We start from the raw sequence: 14,005 nt of genomic DNA on the forward strand, positions 1-14,005 counted from the left end.
CCACAATGAAAAATCCTATCCACCTTCAGAGTACCTATGAACTGAGTGCAGATTGCTTTTTTCACATTCTTAATGTTTCTTTTTTCTTTTGCAATGTGACTAATATGGAAATATATTTTGTAGGACTTTATGTTGATGTCATATTGTTTGCCTTCTTAGTGGGTAGGGGATATGTATTGGTAATTAAGGTGGGACTTTTTGTTTTACTCTTTTCTCTTTTAGAATTCTAAATTAATCAAGTGCCTTTGATTAAGTATTACTAGGTGCTAAGCCTCAGGCTCACACACTTTTGCTGATAAGGTCTGAATCCTTCGGGCCCTGAACAGGGTATAAAAACTCAAAGGTTAGCATTTTGTCCAGGCTCTCACTCATGGAGGAGTATTGATGTGGAGACTCTGGGTAGCTGTTGTTAAGACCCCCCTGGCTTTGAAGAAACCCAGATGTTTTGTTTGGGGGCTCACTCATGGAAGGAGTATTGAGACTCTGGGCAAACTGTTTTAACTACCCCACGGCTTTGCTAACCCAAACCCATTGGTTCTCTGGTAACTGTGAATTGTGATTTGGTCTGTTTATATTGTCTCTGTAATTTGTTTGTATTTGCTCTGAAATTCAGGATGCTGGCTTTTCCTCCTGAACGAAGTGAATGATATTTGTATGTGTGATTAAAGTGAGATTATTAACCCCTTACAGTTACTTTCCTTAGTAAAGCTGATCAATAGAACCTGTGCTATCAGCTCTTGTTGCTGGTCTTCTTGGGTCTTACACCTCAGCAGCAGCTGCTAGCCGAATTGTTACAAGAGAGGAAAGATGAAGGGGAAGAATTTGGAACTCAAAAAAATTCTTTAATATAATGTTAAAAATAATAAAAATAAAATAAAAGCAAGGGTATATTAAAAATATAAATAGTCATTAAATTTTGTAGTGAATAAATGTAGCACTGAAAATTAAGAAATGTTTTATCAATTCTTCAGCACCCAGTGAAGCTCCTACAGATGTGAGCATAAAAGTCCTATCTTCTTCTGAAATCTCAGTTTCTTGGAAACATGTTTTAGAAAAAACCGTGGAGGGCTATCAGGTGAGTTCAAATTTTATTGGAGCACATAATTCTTCTAAAATAAATTTTGCTATAATTGTTCAAATATTGCATTATTCTATTTCCTTTGACTTATCCAAACAACTGAATTTAGATAGCAGTATAGATTTCTGTGTACATGTGGTAAATAGATGCATCTTATGTGTAATATGTGTGAAGATTCTTTATTTTCCTATGTTAATTGGCTTTTTCTTATTGTTATTGGTTAATTGCTAGTGAGTGAGAGGTGACTGTAGGAAAGGGAAAAGCATTCTGTTTTTTAGTCAGAACCATAGGAAACCTGGCACCTGTGGTAATGTAGCTTCCAAATCAACTTTTTAGGACAAATTCAGTTGGGGGATATGTCATACGTCAAGGACTCTGCTAGCAAAACAGGAAGGTGAATATGAAATAGAGATTACATCTGAAAAGAGAATATGAAACAAGAGACCTGGATAAGACCCATCTTATAATATGAACAAAACCATTCTCTAATATAAACATCTCTAATATAAAGATTATTAACATGGGGTGCATGAATTTATTTTTTCAAAAATATTTTGGTAACTATTTATATTTATATTTAGTCCATTACCTTTGCAGTCATATCTACTATATCATATACATTTAAAAACATTATTCTCTGGAGCCCATAGGCTACAACAGACTATGCAAAAATGGTTACATGTAACAAAAAAGTTAAGAACACTTATTCTAATATATGTATTTCATTGCCTTCAGATATATAATCAGTGTCCACAAAATTACCTTATACACATGGTAAATTAGTTTTTGTTTTACTGAAGAACATAAATCTGAAAGAATGTTCTTGATGGTTTACTTTGAAGAAGTCTATGGAAAAAAAATAAGGATATATCCACAAAGAATTGGGGAAGCTAGGCAGAAAAAAAAGATAGAATGCCAGGCCTGGAATCAGGAAGACTCATCTTCCTGGGTTCAAATCTGGTCTCAGACAGCTTTGTGACCCTGGGAAAGTCACTTAACCCTGTTGCTTTGGTTTCTTCATCTGTAAAATGAACTGGAAATGGAAATGGCAAACCACTCCAGTATCTTTGACAAGAACACTCCAAATAGAGTCATGAAGATGTTACTGAAAAGTGACCAAAATCCACAAAGCATGGCTGTAGTGGCAAAACAAGTGAGGATCTAACTCTGCTACCCTGGCTTACAATTCCATTCAACATTTATTAAGTACTGATTAGGTATAAGACCTTATGCTGAGCACTGTGTCTGGAATAGGTAATACAAATGAAAAATAATCCCAGCTCTAAAACAAACAAATAAATAAATAAAGCTTAAATGTTATGATCTCAAAGTCTGTTGCAAAGATGTCCTAGAAGTTCCTGTAAGAGAGATCAGAAAATTAAAGTTGAAAATAACAAGATTGATATTATTCCATTGGCAGATTCTTAGGAATATGATTGCAATAGTAATACTAGAATAAGTAGACAAAGATGGCTGTGGGAACTCAAAAAATGAAAAAGGAGTAACAGATTAAAAACTTTTGGTGAATATATCTAGCTTTTGTGGGATATGAAGCATTTTAAAAACTTTAACCCATAGATTGTTTTCCTCTTTTTTTGTCTGTTTCCAAGGAACAAGATAAGATAACATTTTATCTCTCTGGAGCTCAATTTCCTCATCTGTAAAGTGGACTAAAGTTTTGAAAATCCTTCTTATTCCATAAGTGTTACATATGTTTACTAATAGTGAATATCTATAAAAAGATGGAGTTCCTTCTTTAGATTCCTTCTAACTTGTCACTCTATGATTCTAAAAATAAGACAGAATGTAATTTCAACTAATTTCAAACAAGGAGAAGATAAAATATGCATACACAGAAATATATATGTAGATGTATGTATGTATATAGTAATATTTAAGTAAGTAGATAGATAATGTTGTGGGTTAAGATGTATTACTCGTATATATTCATGCACGCACACACACACACACACACACACACACACACACACACACACACACACGTCCCTCTAAAAAGTATATGCCCACAACATTATCTCTCCTCCCTTTCATAGCCAAACTCCTAGAAACAGTTCTTTTGCTTATAGACACTACTTCTACCCTCACTCACTTTTCAATCCTTGCACCCTGGCTTCTGATTTCACCACAAATGGAAACTACTTTCTTTAAAACAGACACTGATCAACTGTGACATCCAATGATACTTTCTCACTCATCCTTTTTTGAAATCTCAGCACTGTTGAACACCTGCTCCTGAACACTCTTATTTCTGGGTTTTCTTGACACTGTTCTTTCATTGTTTTCCTATTTGCCTGCCATTACTTCTCAAGAATCTTTTTCTGGGTCACTATACATGTCCTAACACCTAACTGTGAGCCTGCCCCAAGGCTCAGTTCTTGTCTTCTTTTCTGTTCTCCTATACCTTCTCTTTGTGTATCCATCCACTCTTGTGTGTTCATTTATCCTCTAGATAGATGATTCCCAGAACTATACACAGAGCCTTAATTTCTCTACTTGAGTTCCAGTCTCACTTCATCAATCACCTGTGGAACCTTTCCACTTGTATGTTTCATTGGTATTTCAAACTTAACCTGACAAAAAAAAACCCAAAACAAAAAAACAACAAACAAAAACCCTTTCCATCAAAGAAAAATTTCTTTCCATCAAATCTTTCTAATATCTCTCTTTCTGACTTCAATATATCGTTGACATTATGATTGCATTAATGTGGATAATCTCCAGTGCTACAGCTCACGATCCACACATTTCCATCACATGTATCCTTGCCTCCTGTAAATTTTCTGTGGGAGGAAGGAGGTCCTTCCAGTCCCTCCAACACATATTTTTTTTTATTTTTGAAAAATCTTAAATTTATTTATTTAACATATTTAGTTTTCTGTTGTCAAGATATTTTGGGAAGATGGCGGCTGGTAAGCAGGGAATAATGTGAGCTCCGTACGGAGACCCTCCAAAAACTTTTAAAAATGGCTCTAAAACAATTATAGAATGGCTGAACCCACAAAACAGCAGAGGGAAGTAGAGCTCCAGCCCAGGACAGCCTGGATGGTCTCTGGGTGAGGTCTATCGCACACGGAGCTGGGAGCTGGGAACGGAGTGGAGCAGAGCCCAGCCTGAGCAGCGTGGACCATCCAGACCAGAAGCCTGGAGGAGGGGGCCCTAGCGCCCTGATTCAGTGAGCTGCGGCAGTTACGAGACTTCTCAACCCACAAACACCAAAGACTGCGGAGAAGGTTAGTGGGAAAAGCTGCGGGAGTGGAAGGAGTTCAAGGTTCGGCTTCCAGCCCCGGGGGCAGCGGAGGTGGGGCAGCTACAGCTGTTGTTACTTCCGGCTCCAGGCCCACCTGGTGGGAGGAATTAAGTGGCGGATCAGAGCAGGAGTGCACAGCCTGATGAAGATCTAAGCCCAGTTCGGGTTGGGGGTTGGGGAAGGAGCAGTGCTGGTGTGGCAGAGCTGGCACCTCCCCCCCAAAACGTGGAACATAGAACTCTGTAATTTACAAGCAGTCATACCCCACTGAAAAACTCAAGGGTCAAGTTAGTTGGCTGGGAATATGGCCAGGCAGCGAAAATGCACGGAGATTCAGTCTCAGACTTTGCATTCTTTCTTTGCTGACAAAGAAGACCAAAACATACAGCCAGAAGAAATTAATAAAGTCAAGAGCCTACAACAGAACCTCCAAGAAAAACAGGAACTGGTCCCAGGCCATGGAAGAGCTCAAAAAGGAGTTGGAAAAGCAAGTTAGAGAAGTAGAGGAAAAATTGGGAAGAGAAATGAGAAGGATGTGAGAAAACCATGAAAAACAAGTCAATGACTTGCTAAAGGAGACCCAAAAAAATACTGAAAAATACACTGAAGAAAACAACACCTTAAAAAACAGACTAATTCAAATGGCAAAAGAGCTCCAAAAAGCCAATGAGGAGAAGAATGCCTTGAAAGGCAGAATTAGCCAAATGGAAAAGGAGGTCCAAAAGACCACTGAAGAAAATACTACCTTAAAAATTAGATTGGAGCAAGTGGAAGCTAGTGACTTTATGAGAAATCAGGATATTCTAAAACAGAACCAAAGGAATGAAAAAATGGAAGACAATGTGAAATATCTCCTTGGAAAAACCACTGACCTGGAAAATAGATCCAGGAGAGAGAATTTAAAAATTATTGGACTACCTGAAAGCCATGATCAAAAAAAGAGCCTAGATATCATCTTTCAAGAAATTATCAAGGAGAACTGCCCTGATATTCTAGAGCCACAGGGCAAAATAGAAATTGAAAGAATCCATCGATCACCTCCTCAAATAGATCCCAAAAAGAAATCTCCTAGGAATATTGTCATCAAATTCCAGAGCTCCCAGATCAAGGAGAAAATACTGCAAGCAGCCAGAAAGAAACAATTTGAGTATTGTGGAAACCTAATCAGAATAATCCAAGATCTGGCAGCTTCTACATTAAGAGATTGAAGGGCTTGGAACATATTTAGTTTTCAGCATTGATTTTCACTAGAGTTTGAATTACAAATTTTCTCCCCATTTCCGCCCTCCCCCACACTCCAAGATGGCATATATTCTGGTTGCCCTGTTCCCCAGTCAGCCCTCCCTTCTGGCACCCCACTCCCCTCCCATTCCCTTTTCCCTTCCTTTCTTGTAGGGCAAGATAAATTTCTATGCCCCATTGCCTGTGTATCTTATTTTCTAGTTTCATGCAAAAACTTTTTTTTTGTTTTTGAACATCTGTTTTTAAAACTTTGAGTTCCAAATTCTCTCCCCTCTTCTCTTCCCACCCACCCTCCCTAAGAAGTCTAGAAATTCAACATAGACCACATGTGTATCATTATGTATAACCCTTCCACAATACTCATGTTGTGTAAGACTAACCATATTTTGCTCCTTCCCAACCCATCCCCCTTTATTGAATTTTCTCCCTTGACCCTGTCCCCTTTCCAAAATGTTTGTTTTTGATTACCTCCACCCCCATCTGCCCTCCCCTCCATCATCCCACCCCCCCCTTTTTTATCTTCTTCCCTCTTCTTTCCTGTGGGGTAAGATACCCAATTGAGTGTGTATGGTATTCCCTCCTCAGACCAAATTTGATGAGAGCAAGATTCACCCATTTCCCCCTCACCTGCCCTCTCCCCTCCTCCCACAGAACTGTTTCCTCTTGCCACCTTTATGCAAGATAATCCACCCCATTCTATCTCTCCCTATCTCCCTCTCTCAATATATTCCTCTCTCATCCCTTAATTTGATTTTATTTCTTTTAGATATCTTCCCTTCATCTTCAACTCACCTTGTATCCACTCTCTCTCCCTCCCTCTCTCTCTCTCTCTCTCTCTCTCTCTCTCTCTATATATATATATATATATATATATATACCCATACATATACATACATACATACACATTCATTTATATACACAAACATATATATGTATGTATGTATATATATATACATATATATATATATATATATATGTATATGTATATGCATATTCCCTTCAGCTACCCTAATACTGAGGTCTCATGAATCATACACGTCATCTTTCCATGCAGGAATGTGAACAAAACAGTTCAACTTTAGTAAGTCCCTTGCAATTTCTTTTTCTTATTCTTTTTCTTGATTGCCTTTTCATGCTTCTCTTGATTCTTGTGTTTCAAAGTCAATTTTTCTATTCAGCTCTGGTCTTTTCACTGAGAAAGCTTGAAAGTCCTCTATTTTATTGAAAGTCCATATTTTGCCTTGGAGCATGATACTCAGTTTTGCTGGGTAGGTGATTCTAGGTTTTAATCCTAGCTCCATTGACCTCCGGAATATTGTATTCCAAGCCCTTCGATCTCTTAATGTAGAAGCTGCCAGATCTTAGGTTATTCTAATTGTGTTTCCACAATACTCAAATTGTTTCTTTCTGGCTGCTTGCAGTATTTTCTCCTTGATCTGGGAGCTCTGGAATTTGGCAACAATATTTCTAGGAGATTTCTTTTTGGGACCTATTTGAGGAGGCGATCGATAGATTCTTTCAATTTCTGTTTTGCCCTGTGGCTCTAGAATATCAGGGCAGTTCTCCTTGATAATTTCTTGAAAGATGATATCTAGGCTCTTTTTTTGATCATGGCTTTCAGGTAGTCCAGTAATTTTTAAATTATCTCTCCTGGATCTATTTTCCAGGTCAGTGGTTTTTCCAAGGAGATATTTCACATTGTCTTCCATTTTTTCATTCCTTTGGTTCTGTTTTAGAATATCCTGATTTCTCATAAAGTCACTAGCTTCCACTTGTTCCATTCTAATTTTTAAGGCAGTATTTTCTTCAGTGGTCCGTTGGACCTCCTTTTCCATTTGGGTATTCTGCCTTTCATGGCATTCTTCTCCTCATTGGCTTTTTGGAGCTCTTTTGCCATTTGAGTTAGTGTATTTTTTAAGGTGTTGTTTTCTTCACTGTATTTTTCAGTATTTTTTTGGGTCTCCTTTAGCAAGTCATTGACTTGTTTTTCATGGTTTTCTTGCATCCTTCTCATTTCTCTTCCCAATTTTTCCTGTACTTCTCTAACTTGCTTTTCCAAATCCTTTTTGAGGTCTTCCATGGCCTGGGACCGGTTCATGTTTTTCTTGGAGGCTTTTGGTGTAGGCTCTTGCACTTTGTTGACTTCTTCTGTCTATATGTTTTGGTCTTCTTTGTCACCAAAGAAAGAATCCAAAGTCTGAGACTGAATTGGAGTGAGTTTTCACTGCCTGGCCATATTCCCACCCAACTAACTTGACCCTTGAGTTTTTCAACGGGGTATGACTGCTTATAGACTAAAGAGTTCTATGTTCCACGTTTGGGGGGGAGGTGCCAGCTTTGCCACACTAACACTCCTCCTTCCCCAAGAACCCCCAACCCGGACTGGGCTTAGATCTTCATCAGGCTGTGCACTCCTGCTCTCATCCGCCACTTAATTCCTCCCACCAGGTGGGCCTGGGGCCGGAAGCAACTTCAGCTGTAGCTGCCCCACCTCCGCTGCCCCAGGGGCAATGGCTGAACCTCAAACTCCTTCCACTCCCGCAGCTTTTCCCACTAACCTTCTCCGCTGTCTTTGGTGTTTATGGGTTGAGAAGTCTGGTAACTGCCACAACTCACTTCTTCAGGGCGCTAGGGCCTGCTCTGCCAGGCTCATGGTCTGGTTGGTCCGCACCACTCACACTGGGCTCTGCTCTGTTCTGCTCCCAGCTCCCAGGTCCCAGCTCTGTGTGGGATAGACCTCAACCAGAGACCATGCAGGCTGTCCTGGGCTGGAGCCCTGCTTCCCTCTGCTTTTTTGTGGGTTCCGCAGTTCTAGAATTGGTTCAGAGCCATTTTTATAGGTTTTTGGAGGGATTCGGTAGGGGGGTCATGCTAGTCCCTGCTTTCCAGCCGCCATCTTGGCTCTGCCCCCGGAAGTCCCCTCCAACACATATAACATCCCTTGCTGGCACTGTATTGACCAATCTACATTTTTTCTCCTATCATTTGTATTTCTGATGAAATCCTTTATGCTGTTTCTCCTGCGTAATTCTTTACTTATAATGTGTTCTGGACTCTTTATACTGACCATTCACACTCCATGTTCCTTTTGACAAAATGTAACTTTAATTTCTCTTACACTAGAACAGTATAGTGTTCCATCATTCATAGCCATATAACATTACCAGAAGAGGACTGCTGATAAAAGAGGGACCATGTTTTAAAAGAAGAATTGAGACACTTAAAGAACTACACAATTCTCCCAAATTAAACCATATTATTCTCTGTTTCCCAAACAATTGTAATAAAGATAATTGCTTACATTCAGTGTTTGTCCAAGAGTTATGTATTTGATGGATATGTATAAAATGTCTACACAATTGTATGACACATAATGTACACCAGGCATATTTCATTCCCTTTTTTCCTCCTGAGTGGATAAGTAAGCAGAAATCTTTTGATTATGGGTCTTATTTGGAAATATTCTGGGGTTGATGCAATCAATATAATGTCAATCAGAAAAACAATAATAGCTGTCCCATCTATATAGAATTCCTCTTCTTGGAGTCTACACCAAACATCTCCCAAAAGCAAGCAATTTTAAAATATATGAACAGTTTAGCTTTTTGATGAAGTCATGCTATACTGTCTCTGCTTCATCTAGCATCTTCAAAAGTGTAAAAGTATCTATATGTTTGTAATAAATATTATTTGCTTTAAATAATTCCTTCCTATTTCATTTATACTTCACATGTAAATTATGGGCTTACTATTTCAAAGAAGAGCAAAAAAATATAATTCATAGCCTTCCTATTAATTTAAAATATTTTCAAAAAAATGGAACCAAGAAGAATATTATTAAATGTTCTATGCAACATACTATTTTAATCCCTATTTTAAAATTCAGGGGACTTTAGTTCCTAATAGGAGTCTTGCATGGTTGCAACATGGTTTTGAAAATCCTTCCCATTTAGACACATAATCGATAATTTATTATTATTATCATTATTAACATTAATCAGAGCAACAGCTAGCTTTTGTTTTTCTGCTTTGAGGTTTGCAAGTCACTTTACATATTTTATTTCAGTTGACTCTTACAACAATCCTAGAAGATTATTTTTCCAATTTAATAAATAAGCAAATTGGTGAAGGTAACTAAGTGACTTCTCCAAAGCCACATAGAGAGTAAGTGTAAGACAGGATTCAAATTTCTCTGGCTGACTCTAAGACCAACATTCTATTAATTATCAACCTAACTGCTCCATATGTGATAATTGTTTGATACTTAGCTTCAGTGCAGTTTTAAAGGCTATGTCATTAAATATATCACTTTAAGACAAATTAAGAGCAAATAATACGAGAGTAGATGGTTATAGATCACTATCTATTTTCAAGCCTTATTACTTCTCCATCAGACCACTCTATAGAGTGAGGTGCACCCTTAGGTCTCTAGGGATAATTCTAGTGTGTTGGGAATATCTTTCTAATACTATGACTCACAATCCCCCATTCAGTGTTCTTTACTTAATATTATCTAACTGGCAAATATCTCATCAGTATAAATAATTAATTAATTAGCTTATTAATTTATGAAGGCTTATTTACAGAGAAGGTAAGGATCGAGGCAGAATATCCTTCCAAAAACTGAAGCACACTCTCTCCTATACCCAGCCACTTGATTCCTAGTAACAATGGACTCTAAGTTCAAGTTCACTTACAGGGGGTCATAGCCAATGGCCCTTCTTATTTGCAGGCTGTGGTGTCTCAGTTACAGTTCTTGTTGGACTGGGTCAAGCAGGTCATTTGTCAGCACTAGATCCTTACTGCATTTAGATGCTAAATTAATGGCAGGTTCTACTGTAAACTATAGTTGCTGTGCTTCCAAATTTTTGAAGCTCACAAGGTCATAACCTGGTCTGTTCTGTCTCTAACATTCATGCAACTAGGACCAGGAAATATTGACAACAAAGACATAAACAGAAATGCATGCTCACATGGGAGCTGGGTAGGGAAAATAGACAAATGGTTGCAGGCTGCTGATGCTTCTGCCACTGCTGCCTCTCCCCCAACCTGGAAGTTTATAGAAGTACCTCCTTCACTCATTACTGTAAAAGAGAAATTCTTTCCAGGTTTTTTTCTTTTTTTATTATTTTTAAGTACTTTTTAATTTTTATTTTTAGTTTTCAACATCGATTTCCCCAAGACTTTGAGTTACAAATTTTCTCCCCATTTCTACCCTTTTTCCACCCTGAGATGGAATAAATTCTGATTGCCCCTTTTCCCAGGCTGCTTTCCCTTGTATCACCCCACTTCCTGCCCCCCCATCCTCTTTTCCCTTACTTTCTTGAAGGGCAAGATAGATTTCTATACCCCATTGCTTGTATATCTTATTTCCCAGTTGCATGTAAAAACAACTTTTTTTAAGAAAACATTTGTTTTTAGAACTTTGAGTTCCAAATTCTCTCCTTTCTTCCCTCCCCACCCACCCTCCTTGAGAAGGCAAGCAATTCAACATAGGCCACAAATGTATCATCATGCAAAACACTTCCATAATAGTCATGTAGTGAAAGACTAACTATATTTCCCTCCATCCTATCCTGCCCCCCTTTATTCACTTTTCCCCCTTTTCAAAAGTGCCTCCCCCAATCTGCCTTCTCTTCTATCATCCCCCGTTCTTGTCCCTTTCCCCTCTATTTTCCTGTAGGGTAAGATACCCAATTGAATATGTTTGTTTTTCCCTCCTTAAGTCAAATCCAATGAGAGCAAGATTCACTCACTCCCTTTCACCAGCTTCTTCTTCCCTTCCATTAAAATTGCTTTTTCCTGCCACTTTTATTTGAGCTAATTTACCCCATCCTATCTCTCCCTTTCTCCAATATATTCCTTTCATCCCTTAATTTTATTTTATTTTTTTAGATATCATCCCTTCATATTCAACCCAGCCTGTGCCCCCTGTCTATATATATGTATATTGCCTTCAAGTACCCCAATACTGAGAAGTGTCTCATGAGTTACAAATATCATCTTTCCATGTAGGAATGTAATCATAATTTCTCTTTCCTGTTTACCTTTTCATGCTTCTCTTGCTTCTTGTATTTGAAATCAAATTTTCTATTCAGCTCTGGTCTTTTCATTGAGAATGCTTGAAAATCCTCTATTTTATTGAAAGTCTATATTTTGTCCTGGAGTATTATACTCAGTTTTGCTGGGTAGGTGATTCTTGGTTTTAATCCTAGCTCCTTTGACCTCTAGAATATCATATTCCAAGCCTTTTCATCCCTTAATGTAGAAGCTGCTATCTGTTATCCTGTTTGTTATTCTGTTACCCTGATTGTGTTTCCACAGTACTTGACTTGTTTCTTTCTGGCTGCTTGCAATATTTAGTACTTGAGAAGAATTTGGCTACAATATTTCTAGGAGTTTTCTTTTTGGGATCTTTTTCAAGAGGTGATCGGTGGATCCTTTCAATTTCTATTTTATCCTCTGGCTCTAGAACATCAGGGTAGTTTTCCTTCATAATTTCTTGAAAGATGATGTCTAGGGTCTTTTTTTATCATGACTTTCAGGTAGTCTAATAATTAAAATGATCTCTCCTGGATCAATTCTCCAGGTCAGTTTTTCCAATGAGATATTTGACATTGTCTTCCATTTTTTCATTCTTTTGGTTTTGTTTTATAATTTCTTGATTTCTCATAAAGTCACTAGCTTCCACTTGGTCCATTCTAATTTTTAAGGCAGTATTTTCTTCAGTGGGCTTTTGGACCTCCTTTTCCATTTGGCTAATTTTGCCTTTTAAGGCATTCTTCTCCTCATTGACTTTTTGGAGCTCTTTTGCCATTTGGGTTAGTCTATTTTATAAGGTGTTATTTTCTTTAGTATTTTTTGGGTCTCCTTTAGCAAGCTATTGACTTGTTTTTCATGATTTTCTTGCATCACTCTCATTTCTGTTCCCAGTTTTTCCTCTACTTCTCTTACTTGATTTTCCAAATCCTTTTTGAGCTCTTCCATGGCCTGAGACCATTTCGTATCTTTCTTGGAGAATTTTTTAAAATTTATTTATCTATTTTTAGTTTACCACACATGGTTCTACATAATTTTGAGTTCCAGATTTTCTCCCCTTCCTCCCCCCTCCCTCCCCAAGACGGCCTGGAATCTCATATAACTACCATGTATAACTTCGCATTGAATTAATTTATACACTAGTCAAGTTGTGGAGAAAAATTATGAGCAATGGAATGAATCATGAGAAAGAAGAGACATAACCAAAAAACAAAACAAAACAAACAAAAAAAAAACCAAAACCAAAAACAAAAGAGAAGCAAAAAAGGTGAGCGTGTAATGTGCCTCAATCTGTATTCAAACTTCACAGTTCTTTCTCTGGATGAAGATAGCATTCTCCATCGTGAGTCCCCTGGAGTTGTCCTTGCACCTTACATTGCTGAGAAGAGTGGAGTATGTCAGGGTTGGTCCTCACGGAGTCCATATATCTGTGGTTGTGTACAATGTTCTCCTGGCTCTGCTCTGTTCACTCAGCATTATGTCGTGTAGGTTTTTCCAGGTTGTTACGAAGTCCGTATCATCCCCATTTCTTATGGCACAATAGTATTCCATTACCTTCATATACCACAGCTTGTTCAGCCATTCCCCAATTGATGGGCATCCCTTTGATTTCCAATTCTTGGCTACCACAAATTTCTTGGAGAATTTTGATGTAGGATTGTAATGGTAATCAGGGCAGGGCTTTTTGCTGTTCTTCTCTTAAGAGCCTTTAATGATTCTGGCCTTTCTTTGAATGGGGCAGGTAAAATGGGAGCTTTTCATCTTGGAGTGTTTCTCAGCCCTAAGACAATGTAATGGTAATCAGGGAAGGACTTTTTGTTGTCTTTTCCTTTGGAATGCAGAGGTAATTAAGTACCTTTGATGAGTCTTGTCTTTCAAATGTAATGGTCAGCAAAATGGGACTTTTCACCGTTCTTTATTTGAGTGCTTCTCAGCATTGAGGTAATTAAGTGCCCCAGGGCCCTGAGATGGGCATATGAGATCCGAGCTTGGTGTTTGACTTTCAGGGCTCACTCATGGAAGGAGTGTTGAGACTCTGGGCAAGCCGTAACTGCCCCTGGCTTTGATAACCCAGAGAGATATTGGTGCTTCTCTAGTAACTATGAATTGTGATTTGAATCAGACAAGGTCTGTCTGTTGATGTTTGTAATTTCTGTTTGTATTTGCCTTGAAGTTCAGGGGGCTGATCTTTCCCCCCTGAACTATGTGAATGATATTTGTATGTTGGATTAAAGTGAGATTGTTAACCCCTTAAAGTTACTTTCCTTAGTAAATAAAAAAAAACCTGTGCTGGCAGCTCTTGTTGTTGGTCTTATTGGGTTTTACACCCCTACAGCAGCTGCTAGCCGAATTGTTGCTACAAGGATCTTTGACTTTGT

General features: G+C 38.2%; 1 protein-coding gene across 3 annotated transcripts in view; it reads left to right on the forward strand.

Moving 5' to 3' along the window:
- The window catches only part of CNTN1 (contactin 1), a 308,476-nt gene that overhangs the window by 262,299 nt on the left and 32,172 nt on the right, over positions 1–14,005 (forward strand). For all 3 annotated transcript variants that reach the window (XM_036759469.1, XM_036759470.1, XM_036759471.1), the window contains one exon: positions 972–1,075. In XM_036759469.1, the coding sequence (XP_036615364.1) occupies positions 972–1,075 (104 nt within the window). The remainder of the gene's footprint in view (positions 1–971; positions 1,076–14,005) is intronic.

This window comes from Trichosurus vulpecula, chromosome 5 (genome assembly GCF_011100635.1).
Source record: "Trichosurus vulpecula isolate mTriVul1 chromosome 5, mTriVul1.pri, whole genome shotgun sequence".
In the NCBI taxonomy this organism is placed as follows: domain Eukaryota; kingdom Metazoa; phylum Chordata; class Mammalia; order Diprotodontia; family Phalangeridae; genus Trichosurus; species Trichosurus vulpecula.